The sequence below is a fragment of the Protopterus annectens genome, chromosome 3.part1, assembly GCF_019279795.1.
Source record: "Protopterus annectens isolate FY-2018-M chromosome 3.part1, PAN1.0, whole genome shotgun sequence".
Lineage (NCBI taxonomy): Eukaryota > Metazoa > Chordata > Ceratodontiformes > Protopteridae > Protopterus > Protopterus annectens.
Window position 1 is genome coordinate 1,074,513,073 of NC_056732.1, and position 24,948 is coordinate 1,074,538,020.

The 24,948-nt window shown below is 39.7% G+C and overlaps 1 protein-coding gene across 1 annotated transcript in view; it reads right to left on the bottom strand.

Annotated features, from left to right (window-relative positions):
- The window catches only part of LOC122798356 (cryptochrome DASH-like), an 807,604-nt gene that overhangs the window by 437,131 nt on the left and 345,525 nt on the right, over positions 1-24,948 (bottom strand). Inside the window, exon 6 of the mRNA XM_044067208.1 lies at positions 23,442-23,445. Within this exon, the coding sequence (XP_043923143.1) occupies positions 23,442-23,445 (4 nt within the window). The remainder of the gene's footprint in view (positions 1-23,441; positions 23,446-24,948) is intronic.

A 24,948-nucleotide genomic window follows, 5' to 3' on the forward strand; every position in this document is an offset into this window, starting at 1 on the left:
ACCATCATTTCACAGCAGTAGTTAGGAAAGTCTACTGTATGTCTAATCGTATTTCTAAAGGCATCTTCTCTAAACTAAAGAAGTCCTAATTCCCCTTTATTCATATCTCATCAGACCCATTACTAAATATAATGCTCTTTTTAGTATGTATTTGTCTAAACATACAACTCAACTTGAGAGACCTCAGGGGGTCATAACTAAAAAGATCAGCAGCATCAAAATCTTAGTTGTGAGGACAGACCGGTAGCCCTTTCTCTATATACTCAGTTTCGTACAGACTCTTCTGTGGGGTCTGTGTTTAGCCTTTTGAGACATGAAAGCTCCAAGACTGTTTGACCTGCTATTCCTTCAGAGAACAAATTGCTCCTCAAATATCAGGTTAAAGGAACTAAATCTTTATTAACAGATAAATAAGACACAGTGGCATAATAGAGTCATATCCTAGTGTATCCCCCACCTCTGGAAAAAACTTCAGATACATGTTAAGCAGGGTAGCACCCTTGCCACCTTTAAGGTAAACCTAGATAATTGGATGGGCAGTCACAGACTGTCCCCAAGTCTGTCTTGTACTGCCCTCCTTGAGGCTGGAGGAAACTTTTTTGATATCGGTTATTGGCTAGGTGTGCAATGGTCTTCAGGCTATTACTCAATCAACCTGGTTGAAAGTTGGCTTGCAGGCTGATGTCTCCTTCTAAACCCCAATAAAACTAAACTGCTATTTTTCTCTCCCACGCATAAATCCCCGGTGATATCCTTCTCCATTACCTCTAAAAATGGCACTATCATCGCCCCAGATGTCCACACAAAACTACTTGGGGTAATTGTAGACAACAATCTTAAATCTAATGCCCATGTAAATAAAATGATAAAAACCATTAATAAAAAACTGGGCTCACTGCATAGAATAAAATCATTCCTTGCCCAACCTGCTAGGACTGCTATTGCCCGATTACACCTCCTCTCCACCCTCTTCTATGCCTCTCCTAAACTAGCCAACTTAAACAAAATGGAACTTAATAGACTCACAGCCTGCTATAACAGCATAGCTAGATTTGCCACTGGGCTGCCCTACAGAACACATCACTGTATAAACCTAAAAAATCTAGGCTGGCTAGAGCTATCAAGACAGATTCGGTATAACCAACTTATTATAGCTTTCAAAGTTCTTAACCAACCTGATAATACCCCTGCTTTAAGAAATATCATCAAACCTCACACCAACCAAAGATCACTTAGATCATCCAATAGAATTGTAGTGCAAACCACTATAGCTAACAACTTAGCCGGGAACTCCACGTTTGCCAACTCGGTAGGCAAAGCTTGGAACTCACTACCCCTGGAAATCACAACAAACACTATCCTTTCTAAATTTAAGACAGACCTCAGGCAGTACTTCATGACTCAATGGCTTTGTCCCTGTGCCAGGCCTGATTAAATACTTGGTAACACTTGTACACCTGTATCAGATTGACAATTGCTTTTGTAAATAATAGTTAATTCAATGCTACTGTGTTATAATCAGCTGTCCAGATGTAAAGCATCCTATTTCAGCTAACCTACACTATGAGTGTTAACTTGACTGTTTGTTATCCATGAACTTTAGGGTGTTGTATATAAGTTTCCTTCTCTGTATTACTTCCTTTGGAGCTTTTCTCCCCGGGCCTCCACTGAAAATGGATATGTATCCAGTCAGACTATCCCGGACAACAAATGTAAAATAAATAAATAAAGAAAGAAAATAAAATTGCCTAGTACTTAGCTATGAGCATATGAACCTATTTCCCATGCAAAAGGAAAATCTGCAACATAATATTTACAGCACATCATGAACAAATGTTAGTAGAACAAACTTTACTGTAAATATTATGCACATAGTACAGTGAAAAGTATGAAATAGCCATATTGTGTGCTGGAACTTAAATATCACAGTACAGACTTAGTCTTTTACTCGCTTTATCCAGTAGAACAAGTGATTGAGGGACCACTCATCAAGTCATGTTCACTGATACATCTCCCACTTCAAAATTCAGACAGCAGCCAACATACTGAAAATAATGGAAAAATAAAAGAAAACGTGAAAAAATACTGCAGTGTTTGTTGAAAGGGAAAGACCACTGCCCCGGCAACCTTTCACTCTCTAGTACTTATGTATACTAACACTGAGATCACAAAACCATGAAGAAAGGAGAAAGATGGATCTAGGAAATACATTTTTTTTTCACTGTTCTCTAGCTGCATTATCTCAAAACAATGAGACAGCAAGAACCAATTACAGTCCCCAAAAAAAACAAACAGCAACACTGAGTAGGACCTCAAAGAATGGCCTTCTGAAGCAGTGACCTATAACATACTGTACATGTATAATAATATGTTAAAGGTGTGCATAGCAAAGGTTTGCCAAATATTATACATTTTGTAATGGCATGTATAGCATCTGTTGTATGAACCACAGGAATGAGACTAAAATACTGAAGGAAGATATACACAACATGTTAACTGTAGAAATATGAACATTAATAATATAATTCATAGAACGCTTGTAATATATCAGCATCAGCACTGGTGCTCCAGTTCACTGACTGGCTGGGGTGCCTTCTGTGTTGATTATGTACATCCTCTCTGTCAGTGAAAAGTTTGCCAGCTGATAGAGTTTCTTCCCACGTTCCAAACATATGCTGTAGATGAATTAATGATCCTTCAAAATGCTAACAGATGTGCTGTGCATGTGTACGTGTATATGCGTGTGTGTGTGTATATATATATATATATATATATATATGTGTGTGTGTGTGTGTGTGTGTGTGTGTGTGTGTGTGTTGCATGCATACATGCATCTGTGTCTTGTAACAGACAGTTGCACCATATCAGGTAGGCCTAGTTTCCCAGCATTTTGTCTGTTCAGTACTGGGGTAGGCTCTGGCTCTTTTTCATCCCTAAACTCCATTAAGTAGGTAACTGGAGAATGAATGAAGAAAGGCACCACCATATGAATAAAGTTATCAGGTAGGGCAAATAACCCAAAAATTTGGAAAAAAAAATAACCCTAAGCTAGCCAACCAAACTCATCTTCCATATACATGTTAAGGTAAGAATGAAGGTGTTGACTAGTTCAGCTGCACGTATTGATACTGTCATAATTCTAGTGTTGTCATGGGTCCATCAGCCTTTAGTAAAGCTGCAATGAGCTGTATAATGTTTTATACTTTTTATTTAATTTGCTAACCTACTAAGGGGCCACAGCACCCTTTTCAGGGCCAACCTGAGACGGAGGAAGGGAAAACATGAAAAAAAATGGACATATGTTAATGTAAAGTAACATTATATAGTACAGACATAAGGCTTCACTAAAGATTTGTAAGTCTGAATATCCACTTAAAGCAATGCAGAACTAAAACAGTTAAAGAAAGAAAAATGTGAAAGGTAATGCATCATAATTAATAGTGGTGTCAGAACTGTTAAAGATATAGTCACAGTTAAATTGATTAGCATCTATTCCTGTTAGTGAAAATAAAACAAAAAAAATCTTATTTCAACCAGCCTACTTATCCAATGCCCTGTTTAGGGAAAACCCAGCATTTTGAAGAAAGGTAAGGCCGTAAGTGTACAAAGGTGCATCTCAATAAGGCCCTCTAAGTAGCAACTGGACCACAGTGCAGTACTCAGAAATTTAGCTCTAAGGGTCAGAATTTACCCACTGCCCTGGGAACACACCATTCATCTGTGGTAATGTTTACTAAAAGCTTACTGCTAAGTAGTTTGTGATAAGATATTTTTCAAATATCTACACAGAGAATGAGTTCTCGATAGCTGGTGAAGCAGTGAAGAACACTTCATTAAGGTTAAATAAAGAGAAGTTTGCATCATAGACAGATATGGCCCCCACCATCCTGACCTTTTAATCTATATACAGTGTAAATAGTGGACAGCTTAGAGTATAGAGCAGTAAACATTGTATGTGGAGAAGAGGAAGGAAAACGTAATGGTAGCGCTTTTGTAATGGACAGACAACTGGGTCTGAGTAGAGAGAGAGAGTGGTATTCAGACTAAAAGCATCTAAAGGCAGCATACAGTTGAAGGAGAGCTATAAGACAGAAAGAGAACAGAATATTAAGGAGTGCAGGAAGCTGTTTTTAACAGAAGCCTGGTTTCATAGGTTAATAAAATGGGTTCTTTGATGTTTTTTTAATTGTTTTACTATATCAGAAAAGGTAAGAATGTATGGTGTGACAGTATAATAAATGGATCAAGCCAAAAATATGCATTTCTGAGGTGCTGAATATCAGAAACTGGAACGTTAAAGGACTTAGGACTGCCAATGAGAGGAGAACACAGTAGTCAATGAGGAGTTACAAAAGCAAAACTTTATTTTATCTATGCTTGGGAGAAGTGTTTTACTTAAGTATACACATACCAGTTCAGGAAAACTCCTCCTGAAGGACAGCATTACACAGACTCAGCATTAAAAGGGTCATCGGCATATACTGTAAAACCAGACTGTTGTAGGTTGTATAAAGAATTTATTAAGGGGAGAGAAAGAAAGTGGAACAATTACTGGCACTCTGGGAACATCACACCAGGGAGTTTATGGCATGCAGTCTGATACATACATGTCTATTTGTGTGGCACTCAGTGCACAATATTACAGGACTCCTGTCAAAGGCATATCTGAAATTTGCACAGGCAGTCTATATCCATGTCACTGTACATTGAGTTACAAGGAAAAGCAGTAATGCTACTGTGGTTATCACGGAATCTATAATGGGAATGAAAAAGAAATCACCATTTGTTTGTGAATTCCAGGACCTGGGAGTAGATTATCTTTTCAGCATTTTAGCAAGCTGGGGAAGCAGATATAGGCCTGAAATTCTAAAATGCAGATGGTTGAATAAATCGGCGAGGTACTCCCTAACTATATAAGGGCAGGTTTGTAAATCAGTGGCTTCAGCTATTATAAAAAGAAGAGAACAGAAGCTGCTGAAGGTAAAAGTAACGTAAAGTCTGGTATGACACTGAGCTAATACTTGATTGGTGAACCAGTTAGGGACACTATTCATTTTGAGAAGTACAACAGCAGAACAAAAAGGATTGAACTGTATGTATCCACCTGATCTGTGACCAGCATACCTCTCAACCTGTTGGTGCAAGAAATCTGGACAACGCCTAAAATAATGGGAGAGACACAGGCCCAAAAATATGACAAATTTTAAATACTGCTTTTATAAACTTAGAAAGTTGCTATAATAACAGGATGTGTGTTAGCATGCATTTTCTGAAGAATATGAAGTCTGAAACTCAAATGTATGTCACTACTTGGTGACTTCAATCCTCAGTGATTTGCCAGAAAATTATAAATTTTATGAGAAGCAGACCAAAAGTATGAGGCAAAAATCTGGACAGTTGAGAGGTATGGACCAGGATAGTCACACGTAAAGATGGTATCTTGAATACAAGTAAAGAGCTGTCAAGACTGATTGAGGTCTAAGAAACAGAAAACCCTGTCTCTACACAGTATGTTAGGAATCTAGATGCTCAGCTTTATTATACAACCTTATTGAGTTAATAATGGCTATCCTGAGGCCATTAGTGGGAATACAGAGAAAATAGTGAGGGATTGACTATTTGTAGGACATTCTGGGCCTAAGTTTTTCCCTCAACATTATCAGATAGATACAGGAACTGGGTTACTAAATAAGGATACTTGCTGCAAGGAAGTAAATAATATGTAAATGGAAATATAATGACTGAAAACCCAAAGTTGAAAGTTTGTCCACAATACAGAACTGAAGACAAAAAGGAAGGAACTTTGGCACTACTGTGAAAATCTGACAATTTGATGTCTGAAGTTATTGCATATATATGAAGTGTTTGACTGGAAATATAATGAATGAGGAGGCAAAGTCTGAAAGGATTAGTAATAATGAAAGTGGCAAAAGGTTTGCCCACCCAACAGAAATGGAGACAAGAGACAGAGAGAAAAGGAACTAGACACAGTTGTGGAAATCTAATATGCCAGTGTATGGGGCTAAATATAAATGAAGTTGGAAGAGAAGACAAAAAGGTGAATGATAAAATAAAGCCAAGTTAATGGTTAGATACTGTATCAGACATAGTTAATGTGACAAGGTTTTAATTAAATAATGTAACAGGGAGGAAGTTTAGTGTTTTGATTTGATAGCTGACATGGTTGTGTGGTGTCTAAGAATTTTTAAGAGGATAGATCGCAGGAAGACACTTATCCAGCGCATGCACTAAAGGAAAGGCGCCTACCAGAAAAAAAAATATTGCTTACAAAATAAAAGCATTAAATAGACCATACATGTACAGGGAAGCTTCAATAAGGAGAAAACAATGAGGCAATCAGTCAGGAGGACCACTCAAAAAATCGATAAAAAGGTGTTAAAAGTTATACAGTAGTGTTGCCACATCTTACTTATTTACAGCACAAAGCAATGAGAATGCTAATGTTCATTTCTGCTCAGCCCAAAATGCTAGTAATTTCCATGTGGAAAAAAAATCATATCTGCTGTAAGGTCAACCAGAAGTAAAATCAAGAAGCTAAATTAATCAAAAGACAGCATACATCTAATCAGCTTCTAAGTGAATTGAAGATAAAATTGGTAAAAGTTACTAAATTCACCAGCTGAGCACTAAAGAGAGAAAGATACATATACAATAAGGCATGTTCTGTGCTATTGGATATTTCTGCACATTCAGAGGTGTTGGGAGGCATGACCCTGAAGGGGAAGCACCCACCAAGAGGAGAAAACGCTGAGAGAAGAAAGGAGCCACTTTTGAGATTTTAAGTATTTTTCTTCAGATTATTTGCTAAGTTTTTCTGCATAGTCACCTACTTTGAGCATTTTCTGGTTTGTTAAACTTGATTTCTGCATTGGTAACTGTATTTAGAACACAACCTAGAGCTGTTTACTGAATTTCCTGTTTGCACTTATTTTTAAAATCGTTTTTTTTCTTAAAACTTGCATTTCATCTGTCTCTGGCCTAGCACTCAAGTGTGGGGTCATTTACTGCACTGTTATAACTTGTTGATACTTGTGAACCTCCGCTATCTTTAAAAAAACAAAAAAACAAAAAATCTTGCTTTTTTCCTACTTTTCTGAGATTTAAAAAAGTTCAGTTACAGGCTTGCTGTTCTGAACTGTTTGTAAGTTTCTTGGAGGCCATTTTTTGCTTGGGCTAAAGGGAAGTCTCTCTGTTCATCAGTGGCAGTGATAAACATTGAGCAGCCTGCCTGCCCCTGTGGGAGTGGTTACTGCCTTGAAACTGTAGTTTTATTGGCCAATTTGGGTCAATTCCAAACTCCTTGATCTCCCTCTCTTAAAACCAGATTGCCTAGTGGTTTTGACATCTTTTCAGACTTGTTGGCTGTTGGGGAAGCACCCACCAAGAGGAGAAAACGCTGAGAGAAGAAAGGAGCCACTTTTGAGATTTTAAGTATTTTTCTTCAGATTATTTGCTAAGTTTTTCTGCATAGCCGCCTACTTTGAGCATTTTCTGGCTTGTTAAACTTGATTTCTGCATTGGTAACTGTATTTAGAACACAACCTAGAGCTGTTTACTGAATTTCCTGTTTGCACTTATTTTTAAAATTGTTTTTTTCTTAAAACTTGCATTTTATCTGTCTCTGGCTTAGCACTCAAGTGTGGGGTCATTTACTGCACTGTTATAACTTGTTGATACTTGTGAACCTCTGCTATCTTTAAAAAACAAAAAAATCTTGCTTTTTTCCCACTTTTCTGAGATTTAAAAAAGTTCAGTTACAGGCTTGCTGTTCTGAACTGTTTGTAAGTTTCTTGGAGGCCATTTTTTGCTTGGGCTAAAGGGAAGTCTCTCTGTTCATCAGTGGCAGTGATAAACATTGAGCAGCCTGCCTGCCCCTGTGGGAGTGGTTACTGCCTTGAAACTGTAGTTTTATTGGCCATTTTGGGTCAATTCCAAACTCCTTGATCTCCCTCTCTTAAAACCCTCTTTTGCGCGGTTTTGTGCATAGCGCAACAACGGGCAGTGCCGCCTAATTAGGTTTAAACTATTCCTGGCTCCACGAAGTCTGCTCTTCACTTTTTCCCTTAGAACTGCTCTATCTCTCAAATTAAACACCATATTCTCATTCTAAGGCCATTCACTGGTCCAAATAAGTAATCTTACAAGTTAGCACTATTAAACCATAAGCACTACTTACTCTTGTACTCTCTACGATTACCTTGACCCCTATTGGTCCGTCTTAATTCAGTTTCCCTATATTACTCTAGCATGTCCAAATGTCAGTCAATGGTTTCCTCTCCAGTCCAGCTGGTGAATCTGGGAATTTTGAGGCAATGTTACAACTGTCTCATGTACACGGACAACCCTCTCCTCCTCCAAACAGGTTCAAATATATGTGAGAGATGCAACCATATAGCCAAACTGGAGGCTGAGCTCTCTCATCTCAAAACTGGTGAAACCAGTCAGGAGGAGAAGGTAACCTCACACAACACAATTCCAGTATCACATAGTCCCACCACATCAGCGAACCAAACACATAAATACACAAAAACATACTCAGAGGCTCTAAATAAAAATCTACCTTAGCAACAGAGACCTCCAAAGCAGACATCCAAGCAAACGCTACCCCAAAACAAAACACGCACTACACATAGCCCACAAAGTCAGTATAACAAGCAGCCACAGCCCTTAAGGCTGAATAACACACCTGATACTCTTGTAATAGGTGACTCTATTGTCAGACACACTGACGTCCCGCTCACCAGGCTGAACAAAGAGAAGGTCACAGTGAGCTGCCTGTCGGGCGCTAGGATCCGCCACATAACGCACGCACTCAGGTCACTCCAAAGCAAATACAAATATGACTCAGTCATCGTACATGCTGATGTGAATGACCTGAGACGTACGCTCTCTGATCATGTGGCCCAGGCTGGAATGACCCTGACCTTGAGCAGCATCTTACTCTCACCTAGAATGATACCACAGTACAAAGACAAAATGATCGATTTTAACAATTGATTAAAATTTTGTTGTCATTCAAAGGGGATCCAGTGTCTGTCAGCCTGGGATGACATGCTCGACAAGCCACGTTGCTTCGCTAGGGACGGCTTGCACCTGTCACCACTGGGCTTTCGGATATTGGCAAAGGCTCTTGCCACCCCCATAGTGCCTTTTTTAGGCAAGGCTCAAAAGTCAAACCCACCTCCATAGACAGCACAAGGAACAAGAAACTAAGGGTAATGCTGCTAAACGCCAGAAGTCTTAACCTCAAGATGCACGCACTCGAAGCTCTCCTCAGTATGGAGAACATCGATATCTGTGCAGTGACAGAAACCTGTTTCAAGGCTCCAGAGAGCACCCCAGCACTACCAGGTTATACCTCATATCATGCTTTTTGGCCCCAAAACCCGGACCGAACCACAAAAGGAGGGGGAGTTTCCATATTTATCAAGGATATCCACACCTCTAGGTTAGTGGCATTGCACGAAGTATCGGAGATCATCCATGTGCAACTAACAGTGGGTAAGACTGCTTTTCAGTTTATAGCATCCTACAGACCACCCTCTCAAAGTCAGGAATCCCACTCGGCTTTCCTGAAAACATTGAAGAACATGAAGATCTCTCCGAACACCATTATACTGGGTGACTTCAACTACCCAAACATAGACTGGGAGCACTACTCAAGCCCCAGCACCTTAGCCCAAAGGTTCCTGGAAATTATAAACTCAAATGCTATGGAACAACTAGTCACCACTCCCACAAGAGGGGATAACATACTAGACCTGATCATTACCAACATGGGTACTCTATGCTCTATACCAGAAGTATATCCCTCATTGGTAAGATCAGACCATAAATTAATTTCACTGGATATCCACATCCCGACCCCACCCCCAACCCAGAAAACCACAGTGAAAAACTTCTCAAAAGCGAACTTCTCACTTCTCAAAACTGAAGTGGAATCCTTCAAGGCCCCAGGGCCAGTGGAAACTACGGCCCAAACTTCAAAATCCTATATAAACGCATTCTACGGACATCTCCAGGAATGCATGGATCATGCTATCCCAAACAAAACCAAGACCCAATCATCCAAAGGCAGGCGTCCAGTCTGGTGGACCCCAGCCATAAATAAACTGTACAACAGAAGGAGGAAGCTACTACATGATAGAGCAAAATCCCTACTAGGGAAGGCAGCTCTGATCAGTACTAGCAAAAAATTACGATCCCTCATAAAATCCTCCAAGGCCAGCTTCGAGAGAAAAATTGCACAGGACACTAAAGACAATCATAAGGCTTTTTTCAGTTATGTTAGGAACCTGGGATGCAACTCCCAGACTTGTTCTGAGTTGATTCTAAATGACAAAAAATACACTGAACCCACAGACATTGCCAATATCCTGGCAGACAGGTTCAGTGCAAACTTCTCCACCCCCCCCCCAAAAGAGCAAGTATCTATCCCGGCAGAGGGCTGCCTCCCAAACATCTCTGATGCTCAGGTGAAGGCTGCCCTCTCCAAAGCAAAAAACACTGCTTCCATGGGACCAGATGGCGTCCCGGGTTGCATCCTACATGAACTCCAAGAAGAACTAACCCCTCAAATAAAACAGCTGTACAATCTCAGCCTCACTACAGGATATGTGCCCACAGAATGGCGTACAGCAACAGTGGTCCCACTCCACAAAGGTGGAGCCTCTACGGACCCTGGAAACTATCGCCCCATAAGCCTGACTAGCCTAGTCTGCAAGGCTATGGAGAGGATCATCATGGAGCTCATAAACAAAGACATTGGGGACTTACAGACACTAGATCCTACCCAATTCGGCTTCATCAGGGGCAGATCCTGCCTTTTGAACCTGGTCGACTTCTTTGAAACAGTCACCAAAGCCATAGATGAAGGGAAGGTAGTCCACACAGCCTATCTGGACCTAGCAAAGGCATTTGACACAATACCCCACTCGGGCATCATAGATAAGCTATCCAGCTTAAATATAAACCCCTATGTCACAAGATGGGTTGCAAACTGGCTCAAAGACAGAACCCGCAGAGTGAGAGTTGCTGTAGCCATGTCAGACTCGAAACCGGTCACAAGTGGCGTCCCACAAGGTTCTGTCCTGGGACCGCTCTTGTTCGGTATATACTTTTCCGAGGTACAGGCCAACGTGGGAGGACTATGGCTCACCAAGTTCGCAGATGACTGCAAACTGGGCGCCATAATCGACTCTCCAGCTGACACAAACATCCTTCAAAAAGGTCTCACAGAGACGGATAACTGGTGCCAGAGCCATGGTCTAAAGCTAAATGCCAAAAAGTGTATAGTCATACCCTTTGGCAAAACAATGTGCCCACAAATTACCACATAGGCGGTAACCCATTAAGTACAGAGAAAGTAATTAGGGATCTGGGGACCCAAGTTGATAGCAATCTCTCCTTTGACAACCACATTGCCAAAGTGGTTAGAAAGACCTTCTACATAGCCCACCTCATCATGAAAGGATTCACATCTAGATCAAGAGAGGTAATCGTGCCCCTTTATTCATACCTCATCAGGTCTATCATAGAATATAATGCCCCTTTTGGGATGTACCTTACCCGACACCTGCAGCAATTAGAAAGACCCCAAAAGTACCTCACCAAGAGGATCAAGGGACTCAAGCAGATGCCATATGCTGCTCGGTTAAAAAAACTCCAGCTCTACTCAGTTGCATACCGCCTACTTCGAGGTGATCTATGCCTGACATATAAAGCTATGTCCAATCCAGAATTAATGGACATGCTCCACCTCAGTAAATCTAAATCCCTTAGAGCCACACGCTTGAGGGACTTGAACCTCAGCACAGAAATAAATAGAACTTGCTGGAGGGACAGATTCATAACCCAGAGGCTCCCTTCGCTCTGGAATAGAATTCCAATTCATGTTAGGCAGAGCACCTCACTGAATCTCTTCAAGAAGAATCTTGATGAGTGGATGGGGGATCATAGGTTTGTCCCGGGGATTACTTCCGTGTCACTATTAGACAGAGGCACAGTAAACTAAACCTTAAAAAGGGCACAGTATACTCAAATCAAGGGGTGGCGTAAGCCAAACAAAATCGGGCTAGGCTTGTAATTGCCCCAGGGCAGATAGCCTAGTATGAACCTATGAACCTATGATTGTGTGGTAATATCTGTATCATGTACACCTCCCTATACCTTACTGAACTTGTAAAATGGGTTCCTGTATTTTTGGCAGTTTAGATTTTACATTTAATAGTTTATGAATGATAATTATATTTTAAAGTTTATGTAACTGTACAATAGTTCCTCCACCCATGTAAATAACTAACTGCAGTGCAGGGTTATAACGTTTTAACTGCATGGAATTTTGGTATGACATTTTCACAGTAGCCATTTAAGAGACCCTTCTTTCAAACTACTGTACGCTATTGCACAATCCGACACATGCTTATACTACATAAGTTGTAACACCTCAGGTGAGTTCTGGCAGATGAAGGAGTCCAGACAAGGAGACAAGACATATATTGTTGGCAGAGTGCTTCGCACACTAATCTGTATTCCATGTAACACAACCTCAAAAACATTCACAAGATTAATGACTCACGTGGCAACTCCAAGAACTGAAACACACATATGTGTACGCAGTAATGCTGCATTGCTGTATACTTTCTTTTTTAAGCTGCATTAACTGATGATATGTTTGCTGCATACTAAAAATATTCACATCGATAATTTTGGTAGCAATTTTAACTGAAAAACATACACAATCACATATGTAAGCAGTAATGTTACCTCCATCATTTTTAAGTTGGGTTAATTGGTGGTGTGAGTTTCTGCAATAATTTTTATATATGTTTTATTTTATTTTAATATGACTTTGTATTCATGAAGTTTTTAACTTTTTTGTACCGTATCTTCAGATTTACCTGTTTGGTCAAACAATGATCAGCAGAGTCTTTCCACTGAATTTCCTTTGGATCTATAATTTGGCTCCTAGATTAGAATGTCTGTTTTCTGTTACTACACAGGCTTTTTTTGATTTGTGATATTACACTTGATCTTAGCCAAAAGGCCAAGAAGCAATTCACTTCCCATCTCTTTCAGCACTGCCTCATTTCCTGTTTAAGGGGTAAATGCTTTCACTTACATTAAGAGGCTATTTTTTAACTTTATGGATGGCTTTTACTATTCCAGATCAGGTCATGTAGATAAAATACTTTTTATTAATGTAAAGTGTGTTTAATTACTGTCATGCAACGTAGCTTGTTTTCCACAGCTTTAAAGACAGTTTGGCAAGCTTCAGCATTGCTTGCAAACTTATTTTAACAGGAGCAAGAGAAAATTCTACTTTGTAGGCTTTTCTAACAACAACCAAAATAACAGTTTTATCTTGTAGACTTTTATATAATTTTCATAACAGTCCTAGTTTTCATTTTCTCTCTTCCTGTTTCTGGTTAGAGGAAGACAGATCACTGGCACTTTGCAACAGTCTTAACAACAAAGGCCAAGCACATTCAAGTAGCTCATTGCTTATATACCTACCCTAATGCGCTAAGGCATGTACTTTATTTTAATATACATGAATATATGCAACAATAAACAAGGACTTTTGCACATGAGCCCAAATGACAAGTGTATTCAGTCTTTGCGTATGTGATAATATCTGTACTATGCACCCCCAAATGCCTAACTGCACAAATAAAATGACCATCTATATTTTTTACAGTTTGAATTCTACATTTAATAGTTTATGACAATTATGGATTTTGCAGAGAATTTGACATAGTTGTTCTGCCCATTTTTAACTACTAAATTGCATTGCAGATTTATGACTTTTTAACTGTAGAAATTTGGTATGAATTTTTTTGGTTAGTCATTTAGGGGACCCTTTTCTTCTTTGCTATTTTATAGTTTTCTTTTTAAATTGGTGCCAACACTATACAACACCTTAGTGGCAGTCTTTCATGAGCTATTAACTTTTTGGGACAATACTCATTGTGGTGTCAGTCCAAAATCATTCATTTACAGCATAGCATGAAGCTAAGTAGTACGAGGTAGTCACAGTAATAGAATAGTTAGGAGTAATAGGATCATTTCTGCAAGAACCCGGTATATATATGATTTGGAACTAAGCAGCTGCTGAACCTCAGAGTTCCAATCAACTATTTTCAGCAGCTGGATTTCAATGACATTATTTGGTGACAGTCTTACAATACAGCCTAGCAAAAAAACGCTGTTCACATACATATTTGTTTGTTGTGTTTTGGTGCCCAGGAAAAGACAGAAAGAGAGACACTGCTCTAAGGCATGTTCTTATGACATTCTAAAAGACAGAGCAAAGGCCAGAAAAATAATGTTCTATTTATTACCGGAGATATTTTCCTATCTTTCAGATTATATCTGGAAAAAGAGAAAGAAAGATGGTTTAAGCATTTTTTCTTATAGTTGCACTTGTGTTATTTATTTGACTTTACTTATATTTTGTTAGGTGCTGTTTGTTTCTTAACTTAAATGTGAGAAAATGATTTATATTAAACTAATAAAACATAGAGCTGCTTTAGTTGCAGTTTATAAGATTTTTCTCAAATTGATATGTATGGTGGCTCACAGCTACCAGCAGTTGTTTTCCAGCTTGTATAACTGAGTCCTGGAGCTGAATGAGTCCAGATGAGGAAACTTAAATATCAGTGCACAGTTCTCCACAAACATGTACTTGTTTTCGGGTACTATAGCCTCAAAAATATTCATAAGAATGATCATTCTGGTAGCAAATCCAAAAACTGAAAGACATGTATATATAAACAGTAATGTGCCCCCCTCCCATATTTTTCTTGAGTTGGTTTTGCTGAGGTTATGGTTGTTGCAACCTCAAATATATTTATAATAGTAATAATTTTGGTGTCACTTCCCAAGAACTGAAAAACACAAGTGTAAGCAGTAATGCTCCCCTTTTAGCTTAAGGTATGCTTATTAACTTTATTTAAATGGGTTCTTACAGCAATTTTTATTCATGCTTTTCTTCTATTGTAATATGCATTTGCATTTATGCAGTTTTGCTTTTGTGTACAGTACCTTTAAATTTATGTTAGATGAAAAATCAATGCCTAACAGAGGCTTTCTACTGTAATTGTGTGTGTGTGTGTGTGTGTGTGTGTGTGTGTGTGTGTGTGTGTGTGTGTGTGTGTGTGTGTGTGTGTGTGTAAGTGTGAGTGTATGCATCTACACGTACCAGTGTAATTTGACTCCTAGGTTAGAGTAGCTGACTTTCTGTTGCTATGGGGATTGCTGGTCTTTTCTTCATTTTTCCACTTCATTTCCCTTCCTATTCAACTTCATTTCCTGTTTGTTGGGTTTATGATTTTACATTTATCAGGTGTTTATTTGTTTTTAATTTTGTGAATGCTTTGTATTTTTCCTGATCAGGTAATGTACTTATAGCTGAGCTTTTACAGTGCCTATCTCTGTTTTGTTTTATTTCTTTTGCATTATTTTTATGCAGATTTAGTAATGTTTTAAAGAGCAATCCATGCAGTAAAACCTGTGAGAGTAGTAGAAGTCCTTTATCCCCCCCCCCCCACATCAGTATAACAACCCTTTCTAACACATGATAAAAGGTATGCAGCATGTTTGTAGAAACAGCAGCTCAAATCAGTCATGATCAACTGTGAATCACATTGTCTTCATAAAATCATACTCATGAAGATCTAGTAATCAGCAGGGCTGGGTAGTAATACTGATTCTCCTGTAAAGATATTGGTATGCATTTTTCTATGCCATCATGCTAAAACATCCAGAAGCAAATAAATGGAATAATAGCACTTAACTTTGTTAACCAGATTTCTGTCTTCTGTTTAGTTTGACAAAATCATTATCCTCAGGCATCAACAGTACAGATTAACTGGCTATTCCTTCCTTGCTTTTGAATATGTAAATAGTAGTTAGAGTAGGCCAAAAGGAGTTGCAAGTATTACATAATGTCATAGCTTCCTCCACTGTTTCCTGTGTCTTTCCCATACTGGTCCTCAGTTAAAGACATGAAGAGCAAGTGGAACCTCTTTAAATTACCAACACCTAATTTTTCTGCAGTTCAGTTTTCTAGTGTCACTGTCCTACAACCCCACCTTGATTACTGCAGCAATCTGTATAAAGATAACTCCTTTAAGAATATTTTTGATTGGGGCTATGACCCCCTGCAACCCACAAGAGTCCTCCATCCTGATCTCTAAAAATGTACTAATTCTGAGGGTGCACCAACTGAAGGAAAATAGAAACACACTTTTTTAAACACCGTTATCAAATTATCACTTACAACATAGGCAAACATACATTGACAGAAAAGAAAACAAACCTTATTAACATTTTTTCCATTTAAGCTGCAAACCTAGGCTCATGTAGTGCCACGGGGAGTCTTTAGAATAAAAAATGCTCAAGTACCAGCTGTTAAATCACATAAGCACAACTCCAAAAGAGAAGACACCATTTTTAGTAAAGTTTTACAGATGTCAGTATATTAAATAAAAACTTGAATCACAGCACAAAATATAATGGTTAAGCTCTTTCATCCCTAAACACGTTAGAACTTCATCAGAACAGTTTCATTAACTAAATTAACAGCTTATATAATAAAATTCAAATAACACATGTGACACATCCATTAGCATGCTTAAAGGAACATACCAAACAGAAACACTAAGATGTCTTGATTAAAATCTTTTAATACATATTATTGCTCATTCACATTAAAAGTCTAACTTTTAATATGCAGTCAGATATAAATAACTAAAACATGTAAAAAAACGTTGCTAAAAACTGTCATAAAATTTATGTGAGCCTAATTTTGCAGTTTCCTGGTGTTATCTTTTGGATGCATGGATACAAACTGCTGATAATTTTTTCCATTTACATGTATTATACATCATATATCTTTTCCTTCCTTACTTTCATCAGTCCAACATTACATAAATTGCTGAATTCCAGCCTTCCCTTAAGCCTCACTCTTCTTCCTCCTTCTGAACATTATTCTGCATGAAATGTTCCCACAATTTCCATTTACTTCTATATAATTTGCTCCTTCCATTTTCTAAAGATCCATCTGTGATGCCGCTGCACTGGCCCAGTAACCAAAGAACCTTAATACTCACCGTTGGCAACAGTGGGGGAAGTACACACTGGGAGGATGACAAGTACACACACAGGAAAATGCAATTTTCCTTAAGAGCACACAGAGATCACAGTCAGTCTGGGGCTGTTTTTTCCCCTATTTCTCCAGATCCCCAATAAGACTCCCCACTGGCACAGCTATAGGGTTGTGATCTCAGCTGAGTGGCCAAACCAAGATCTCCACTACCCTCTTTGTCCAACCAGTGCTTTGTGTCCCTGCCCAAGTAGCTGATGCAAAAACTCCTTGAGATTTGATTTATATACAAATACACACACACTCCTGGCAAAGGCTGGCACAGGTTTACTAGTTATGCCCCCTTCTGCCCAGACTATAAGGTAGTTTTCACTGCCAACAGCCAACTCTTATCTACTTTAAGGCCCTTAACAGAGGGTGTCCAATCCTACTCTGTAATGTTCCTATTAATCCAAATGGTAGTCTGACCAAGAGCAAGGCTATTTAGGAGTGGCCTGTACAGTGTCACCAAATAGATATGCAAGTACTCTCAGAACTTAAATATCTCTAAACAGACCAGTCACAATTAAAAAGTTTAAATATATTTAATAATAAATAATAAAAGAACTAGACAATACTCAGTAAGTAATCAGTTACGTCAGAGTTCAAAATCACAGGAAATATTTAAAACACATTGCAGAACAGTCTCAAATAAATAAAGAAAACCTCTAAGCTACACTTTACTATATTCCTATCTGAATCTAAAAGAGTTACCATATCCTAAAAACTTACATCAAGGCAAGTGCAGAGGTGAGTGGATGTTCCAGCTGATATTGTTAGGTCAAAGACAAAAAACAAAATACACAGTCTCTCTCTGTATTACTACAGGGTTAGCTCGGATTACATTACTTTTTGTCACCTGACTTCAGTTCCCAAGCTAAACCCCCTTTGTCAGAAACTAACAGAATTTTAGCATCTCCCTGTGAAAAATACACATCTCTCAGATGTTTGCAGATCCTGGAATTCATAAAACAATAAAGCAATTCTACATCTCAAGCCTAGCAATTACTTCACTTTGAAGACAATATCAAAAAATTCTAGCTCTAGACATTGTGTCTGCTACTGCACTTGAAACTCAGAGATACCATCTCTTTTATTACGTGGTTATCAAACAATTTAATTTCAACTACTTTCTCTAAATGTTTTTCAAGTTACCCTCCTGAGTTCCAGTTTCCATTAAACATATACATCTAAGCAGTCACAATAGTGCAGGTACACTCCTGTTGTATTCCAATAGGGCTACATTTTAGCTCAGTATTTTACACACACTTCTCTATAAATCATATCAATATCCACAAATGACATAGAATTATTTACAAAATTCCAGATAGCTGGGCTGGCAGTATTTCCCTTTGTCACACTTCACTCCCCCCCCCGAAAACTCAAGCTGGTTTTTCAAGTGACCCCTTGAGAAACATTGCTTGGGAGGGTTGGGTCTATCTGGGAATACTTTACCCCATTCCCTGTCTTGACAGCCCATCTGCGTTGGCATTGCTAACCCCACTGCAGTGCTGCATCTTCATATCATATGCTTGCAACCCTAGGCTCCACCTTAGTAACTTGGCATTTTGCTGGCTGGCTTGATGTACTCATGTTAAGGGATTGTGGTCTGTAACTGCAGTGAATTTCATACAGATAAGGCTGAAGTTTCTGCAGTGCCCACACTATAGCTAGACATTAATTTTCTACAGCTGCATAGAATTCCACCCTGGGTTAGAGCCTACAATTGAGATATACCAAAGGGTGTTCTTTTCCCTCTGAGGAAACCTGGCTGAGTACAGCCCCCATCCCATGGTTTGAAGCATCCACCTGCACAACAAATTCTTTGCTGTAATCTGGAATGGCTAACACAGGGGGTCCTCCCAAAGCTCCTTTAAGCTTCTGGAATGCCTGCTCACGTGCCGGTGACCACACTACCTTTTCTGGCTTGTTTTTCCTTGTCAGGTCAGTGAGGGGAGCAGCTATGGGATTATAATTGGGGACAAATTTTCTGTAGCAGCCTGCTGTTTCTAAGAATGCCCTCACCTACTTTTTGGTAACAGTGGCAGGCCATGCCTGAATGGTTTCCACTTTGGCAAGTTCTGGCCTGATCTTATCACTCCCCACTCTATGTCCCAGGTAGGAGACCTCTGCTCTACCCACCTGACACTTACTGGGCTTAACGGTCAACCCTGCTCTCTGTAGTCTGCCCAGCACCTCCTTGACATGCTGAAGGTGCTCTTACCTGGAACAGCTAGGTAAGCAAGGGCAAAAATCTCCTGCTCCTGCTAGGATACGATCTACCAGCCTCTGGAAAGTTGCTGGGGCATTTTACATCCCAAAAGGCATCTTCATGAACTCATACAAGCCAAAAGGAATCACAAAGGCTGACCTCTCTCTAGCACTGGGAGTTAGGGGTGCCTGCTAGTAACCCTTGGTAAGATTAATAGTGGTAAGATACTTAGCCCCACCCAGCTGCTCTTGGGCTTTATCAGTCCTAGGCATGGGGTAAGCATCTGATTATTTAATTTCATGTAGTCCACACAGAACCAGGTGTTGCCATCCTTCTTTGGTTCCAGCACCACTGGGGAGGCCCAGGGACTGCCAGACTCCTGAATTACCCCTAGTTCCAACATTTCCTGCATCTCCTCCCTCAGAGTCTGTTTGACCCTCTCAGGCACCATATGAGGGGCCTGCTTAATAGACCTTTGGGGTCCTGTATCCATGTAGTGTTGCACCAGGTGGGTGCACCCTGGTTTCCCAGTGAACATGTCCCCAGACTCCTGTAACACTGCTCAGATTTCTCAAACCTGGGTAGGGGATAGCTCTTGGGACATTGCTACCCCTTACACTGAGGTGTCAGTCCAAGCCTCACTGAGGAGATCAGTCACCAGATCCCCCTCAGACTCCTGCTGCCATCCACTGCAAATACTCAGCACAAGGGCCTCCCTATCATGGTAAGGTTTCATCATGTTAACATGATACAGTTTATGCCCCTGCCTTCTGCCTAGCAGTTCTACCATGTAGTTAACATCACTGACCTTCCTTACCACTTTGAAGGGTCCCTCCCAGGCTGCTTGCAGCTTGTTGTATCTGACAGGAAGGAGAACCATTACTTGCTGCCCCACAGTATACTCTCTAGCTCAAGCATTCCTGTAATACCAGACCCTTTTCTGCTGTTGGGTTTCTGCCAGGTTCTCCTGGGCCAAGCCCATGAGCTCCCTGAACTTTGCCCTGATGTTTAGGGCATCTGCACAACAAACTCCTTGTGGGATTCATACTCACCCTCCCACTCATCTCGAATCAAATCTAGAGGCCCCCTCACCCTATGCCCATGCAGCAACTTGAAGGGTGAAAAACCTGTGGACTCCTGTAAGCAAACAATAGATGGGGCAAATATTTGCCCCATCCCTCTTAAACTGGTCTGCAAATGCCTCTAGCATTGTCTTGAGTGTATAGTTTAACCTCTCGACAAGACCATTAGTCTGGGGATGGTAGGGGGTGGTCTTTAGGTGCTTCCCCCCACAATGCTTCCACAGACAAGTCAGCAAGTCTGATATGAAATTGGCACATCTGTCAATCAGTATTTCTTTTGGGAAACCTACCCTGCGAAAATCACTAACAAAGCATTTGCCACCTTTTCTGCCTCAAAGGAGGACACAGCCACCACCCCAAGGTATCTAATAGCATAATCTGCTAACATCAGGATATAATTCTTCCCTGTGGAACTTGGGGTACTCAGAGGTCCCACAATATCCATAACTACCCTCCTAAATGGATCCTGAATCATAGGCAAAGGCATCAAAGGAGCTTTTAACCCTTGGTCCTGGATGTGTACCTGTACTCGTGGCTTCCCCTGCTACTGGAGGACTCTCTTGGGGCAGTCTGGGCTGCCCACCATGGGTTATCTTAGACTCATGAGCAGCACTAGGTATCTCTTTTCTGTGCAGTGATTCTCTGCTTGCTAGGTATAGGTCTCCCCAACTCATTTGCAGTACTGTATCGCTTATCAGCTAAGCAGATTCTCATGTCCTCAGGCAAAGTGCTAAGGGCTTGTTCCATCACCAAAAGGTCTGCCAGCCCTTCAAAAGTGGAGACTTGACATCTGCTCACCCACCTACAAAAATAAGTGCTTAGTTCAGCAATATATTCACACACACTTTCATCTGCCTTGCATCTATGCTCACAAAACATTTTCCTATAAGCCTCAGGTGTTAACTTAAAACATTCTAAAAAACATTTTTACAGTATTATAATTTAAGCAATCAGTATCAGACAATTTAGAAATAGCAGTTGCAGCTTTACCATGGAGTAAGGGGGTCACGAACCATACCCAGAGCCCTTGGTCAACATTATACTGTTTAAATACCCTTTCAAACATATGAATGAAACTATCAAAATTATCTCCATCTGTAAATTGTGGAAGAAATTTACTGACCTTTGTTGCTTCTGGGGTTCAGTTACTCCCTTTCCCATTACCTCCATGACCCTGGTGAAGAGTCAGCATCTTCTATACATGTTGCCTCTGCCTCTCATTATCCTCAGCTTCCAGACATCATAGTTTCTCTGCTGCTACTATTTCCAAATGCTTGGCCTCCATTTGAAGTCGCTTTAACTCCAGATGGATTTTTAAATCCTCTGTGGAAAGGTTGAACTGTCCATTTTTTTAAAGTGGTACATCTCCAAGGCCAGCCTGGTTGTCCTCCTGATTGCTGGAATGTGATGTAGCTGTGCCCAAAGCTAAAATCATTTCTACCTTAGTCAGGTTGGCATGCACCAGTCCTTTAGCATGGCACATCTCAGCCAACTGTCTCCTTGTTAGCTTTCCATACTCTTCTGCTGACATGCCTGCCTGCTCTCCCTGACTAACTAAGCTAACAAAAAAAAATAAAACAATTGTGATATGAAAGTCTGAATGTTCACTTTGTGGCTGATTGAGAGTACAAACACCTTCCTTAGTGACCACTGTTTACAGGCTACAAGAATTCAGTATCCACACCACTGAATCCTAATATGTAGATCACCACTATAAGTCAATTAATATGTGATGTGGATATCCCAACACTGCCAACCAATTAATATGTGACACCCCTGCACTGGCCCAGTAACCAAGAAGTTTAAATCCTCACCACTGTGAACAGTGAGGGATGTACACACTGGGAGGATGACAAGTACACACACAGTAAAGTGCAATTTCCCTTAAGAGCACACAGAGATCACAATCAGTCTGTGGCTGGTTTCTTCCTCTTTCTCCAAATCCCCAATAAGACTACCCACTGGCACAGCTATAGGGTTGAGAGCTCAGCTGAGTGGCCAAAACAAGATCTCCAGTACCCTTTCTGTCCAACCAGTGCTTTGTGTCCCTGCCCAAGAAGCTGACACACACACTCCTTGAGATTTGATTTATATACAAACAACACACACACCTGGGAAAGGCTGGTACAGATTTACTAGCTATGCCCCCTTCTGCCCAGACTAAGGTAGTTTTCACTGCCACCAGTCAACTCTTATCAGATACTTTAAGGGCCTTAACAAACAGTGTCCAATCCTACTGTGTAATGTTACTGTTAATCCAAATGGTAGTCTGACCAAGAGCAAGGCTATTTAGGAGTGGCCTGTACAGTGTCACCAAATAGATATGCAAATACTCTAAGAGCTTAAATATCTCTAAACAGACAAGTCACAATTAAAAGATTTAAATATATTTAATAATAAATAATAAAAGAACAAGACAATACTCAGTAAGTAATCAGTTACACCAGAGTTCAAAATCACAGGAAACACCTAAAACAACATTGCAGAACAGTCTCAAATAAATAAAGAAAACATCTAAGCTACACTTTACTGTATTCCTATCTGAATATAAAAGAGTTACTATGCCATTAAAAACTTACTTACAGCAAGGCAAGTGCAGATGTGAGTGGATGTTTCCAGCTGATGTTGTTAGGCCAATGACAAAATACAAAATACACAGTCTCTCTCTCTCTCTCTCTCTCTCTCTGAAGGAGTTCATAAATTAATATCAAATATTACTGCTGGGTTAGCTTGGATGACATCACTTTTTGTCACCTGACTTCAGTTCCCAAGCTAAACCCTCTTTGTCAGAAATTAACAGGCTTTTAGCAACTCCCTGTGAAAAATACATATCTCTCAGATGTTTGCAGTTCCTGGAAGTCATAAAACAATAAAACACTTCTACATCTCAAGCCTAGCAATTACTTATCTTTCAAGACAATACAAAAAACCTCTAGCTCTAGACATTGTGACTGCTACTGCACTGAAACTGAGAGATAACATCTCTTTTATTATGTGGTTATGAAACAATTTAATTTCAACTATTTTCTCTGATTGCTTTTTAAGTTAACCTCTTGTTTTCCTTTTTCCATTAAACATATACATCTAAACAGTTACAATTATGCAGGTACATTCCTGTTCTATTCCAATAGGCATGCTATGGTTACATTTTAGCTCAGTACTTTACATACATGTCTGTATAAATCATATCAATATTCACAAATGACACAGGATTATTTACAAAATTCCAGATAGCTGGGCTGGCAGTGTTTCCCTTTGTCACACCATCTTCTAGTTCTTTTATCACTTTTATAATATTCTGTTAGTTTAGACTTTGATTTCCATTTTCTAGTATGCTTTTTTGGCAGATGACAGAATTAAACTTAAGACTTTACTTTATTTAGGCAATTCAGATACTGTGTCTCAGCTCAAAAGGATCATTTCCTTAGTTTCAGCCATTTGCTCACCCAATATTTCTGACAGAGCACTTTGTAGGGAATTTTTAAAATCTGCCAACTCATTAGATTTCCAAAACCTATGTCCTCACTTACCTATTTCATAATCATCACACCTCCAACATTTGCCATCTACTTGAAAAAATATTTGAAATCAGCGTAGGGTAAAAAATATCTATGCAAACACTTTCAAGCAAAGATCTTAAACCTTTTGTACTTTGTTGCACACTTGGGAGCCATTCATATGTCCTTCCATTGCTCTCTTGTAAATTGCTTTTCCATTCTCTCTTCCCAATCTTTTCTAACTTCCTCTAATTGATTCTTACAGTTATTGTGCAATACTTTATACACCACACTAATTATCCTTTTTTTAGCATCAGCTTCTGTTCTACATACAGCTAAAACTGGAAACACATAAAATATTTTCACTGAGTTTATACAAACTTGGTGATAATATACTTAGGATCATAGGACCATAGGAGGTTACTAGGCTAATGGGCCCAGGGCCGTTACAAGCCTAGCCAAGTTCATCCCACATTCCAAGAGTGTCTGGTTCAAGCAGACACTAAAATTAGCACCTATTGCCCCTGTCCAAGAGGGACACAGGTGGAATCCCCAGGGTGAATTTCCGGTTAACCATCCAAGCATCCAAATTACACTTAAATTAGAGACTAGATGGTCAGAACAGGCCCACCACACAGTGCTGTGCATGGAGGTACAGCCCTCCCACAAAAAAACATGATTCCAGGTTTTTATATTTTCAACTATTCTGGGATGGTATCCCAGACAGCAGGACAATAATCATATGGAGAATCATGGGACTTGTAAATCAAAACAGACTAAACAGAATGCTTAAACATGCAGTAGGTGTCTGTCATCTGGCAATCCTGAATGCACATCTTTGTGGCTTTCACTAGTAGTAGCCAGTTTAGGAGAATGTAGCCTCTGACATGTACAAAGAAAACAAGCATGTGGATCTCAGCCCCTTTCTGGCTCCATCTGAAAATAGTTACCAAGGAATGTGTGTCCAATATAGAACCAGGTTGTTACTGC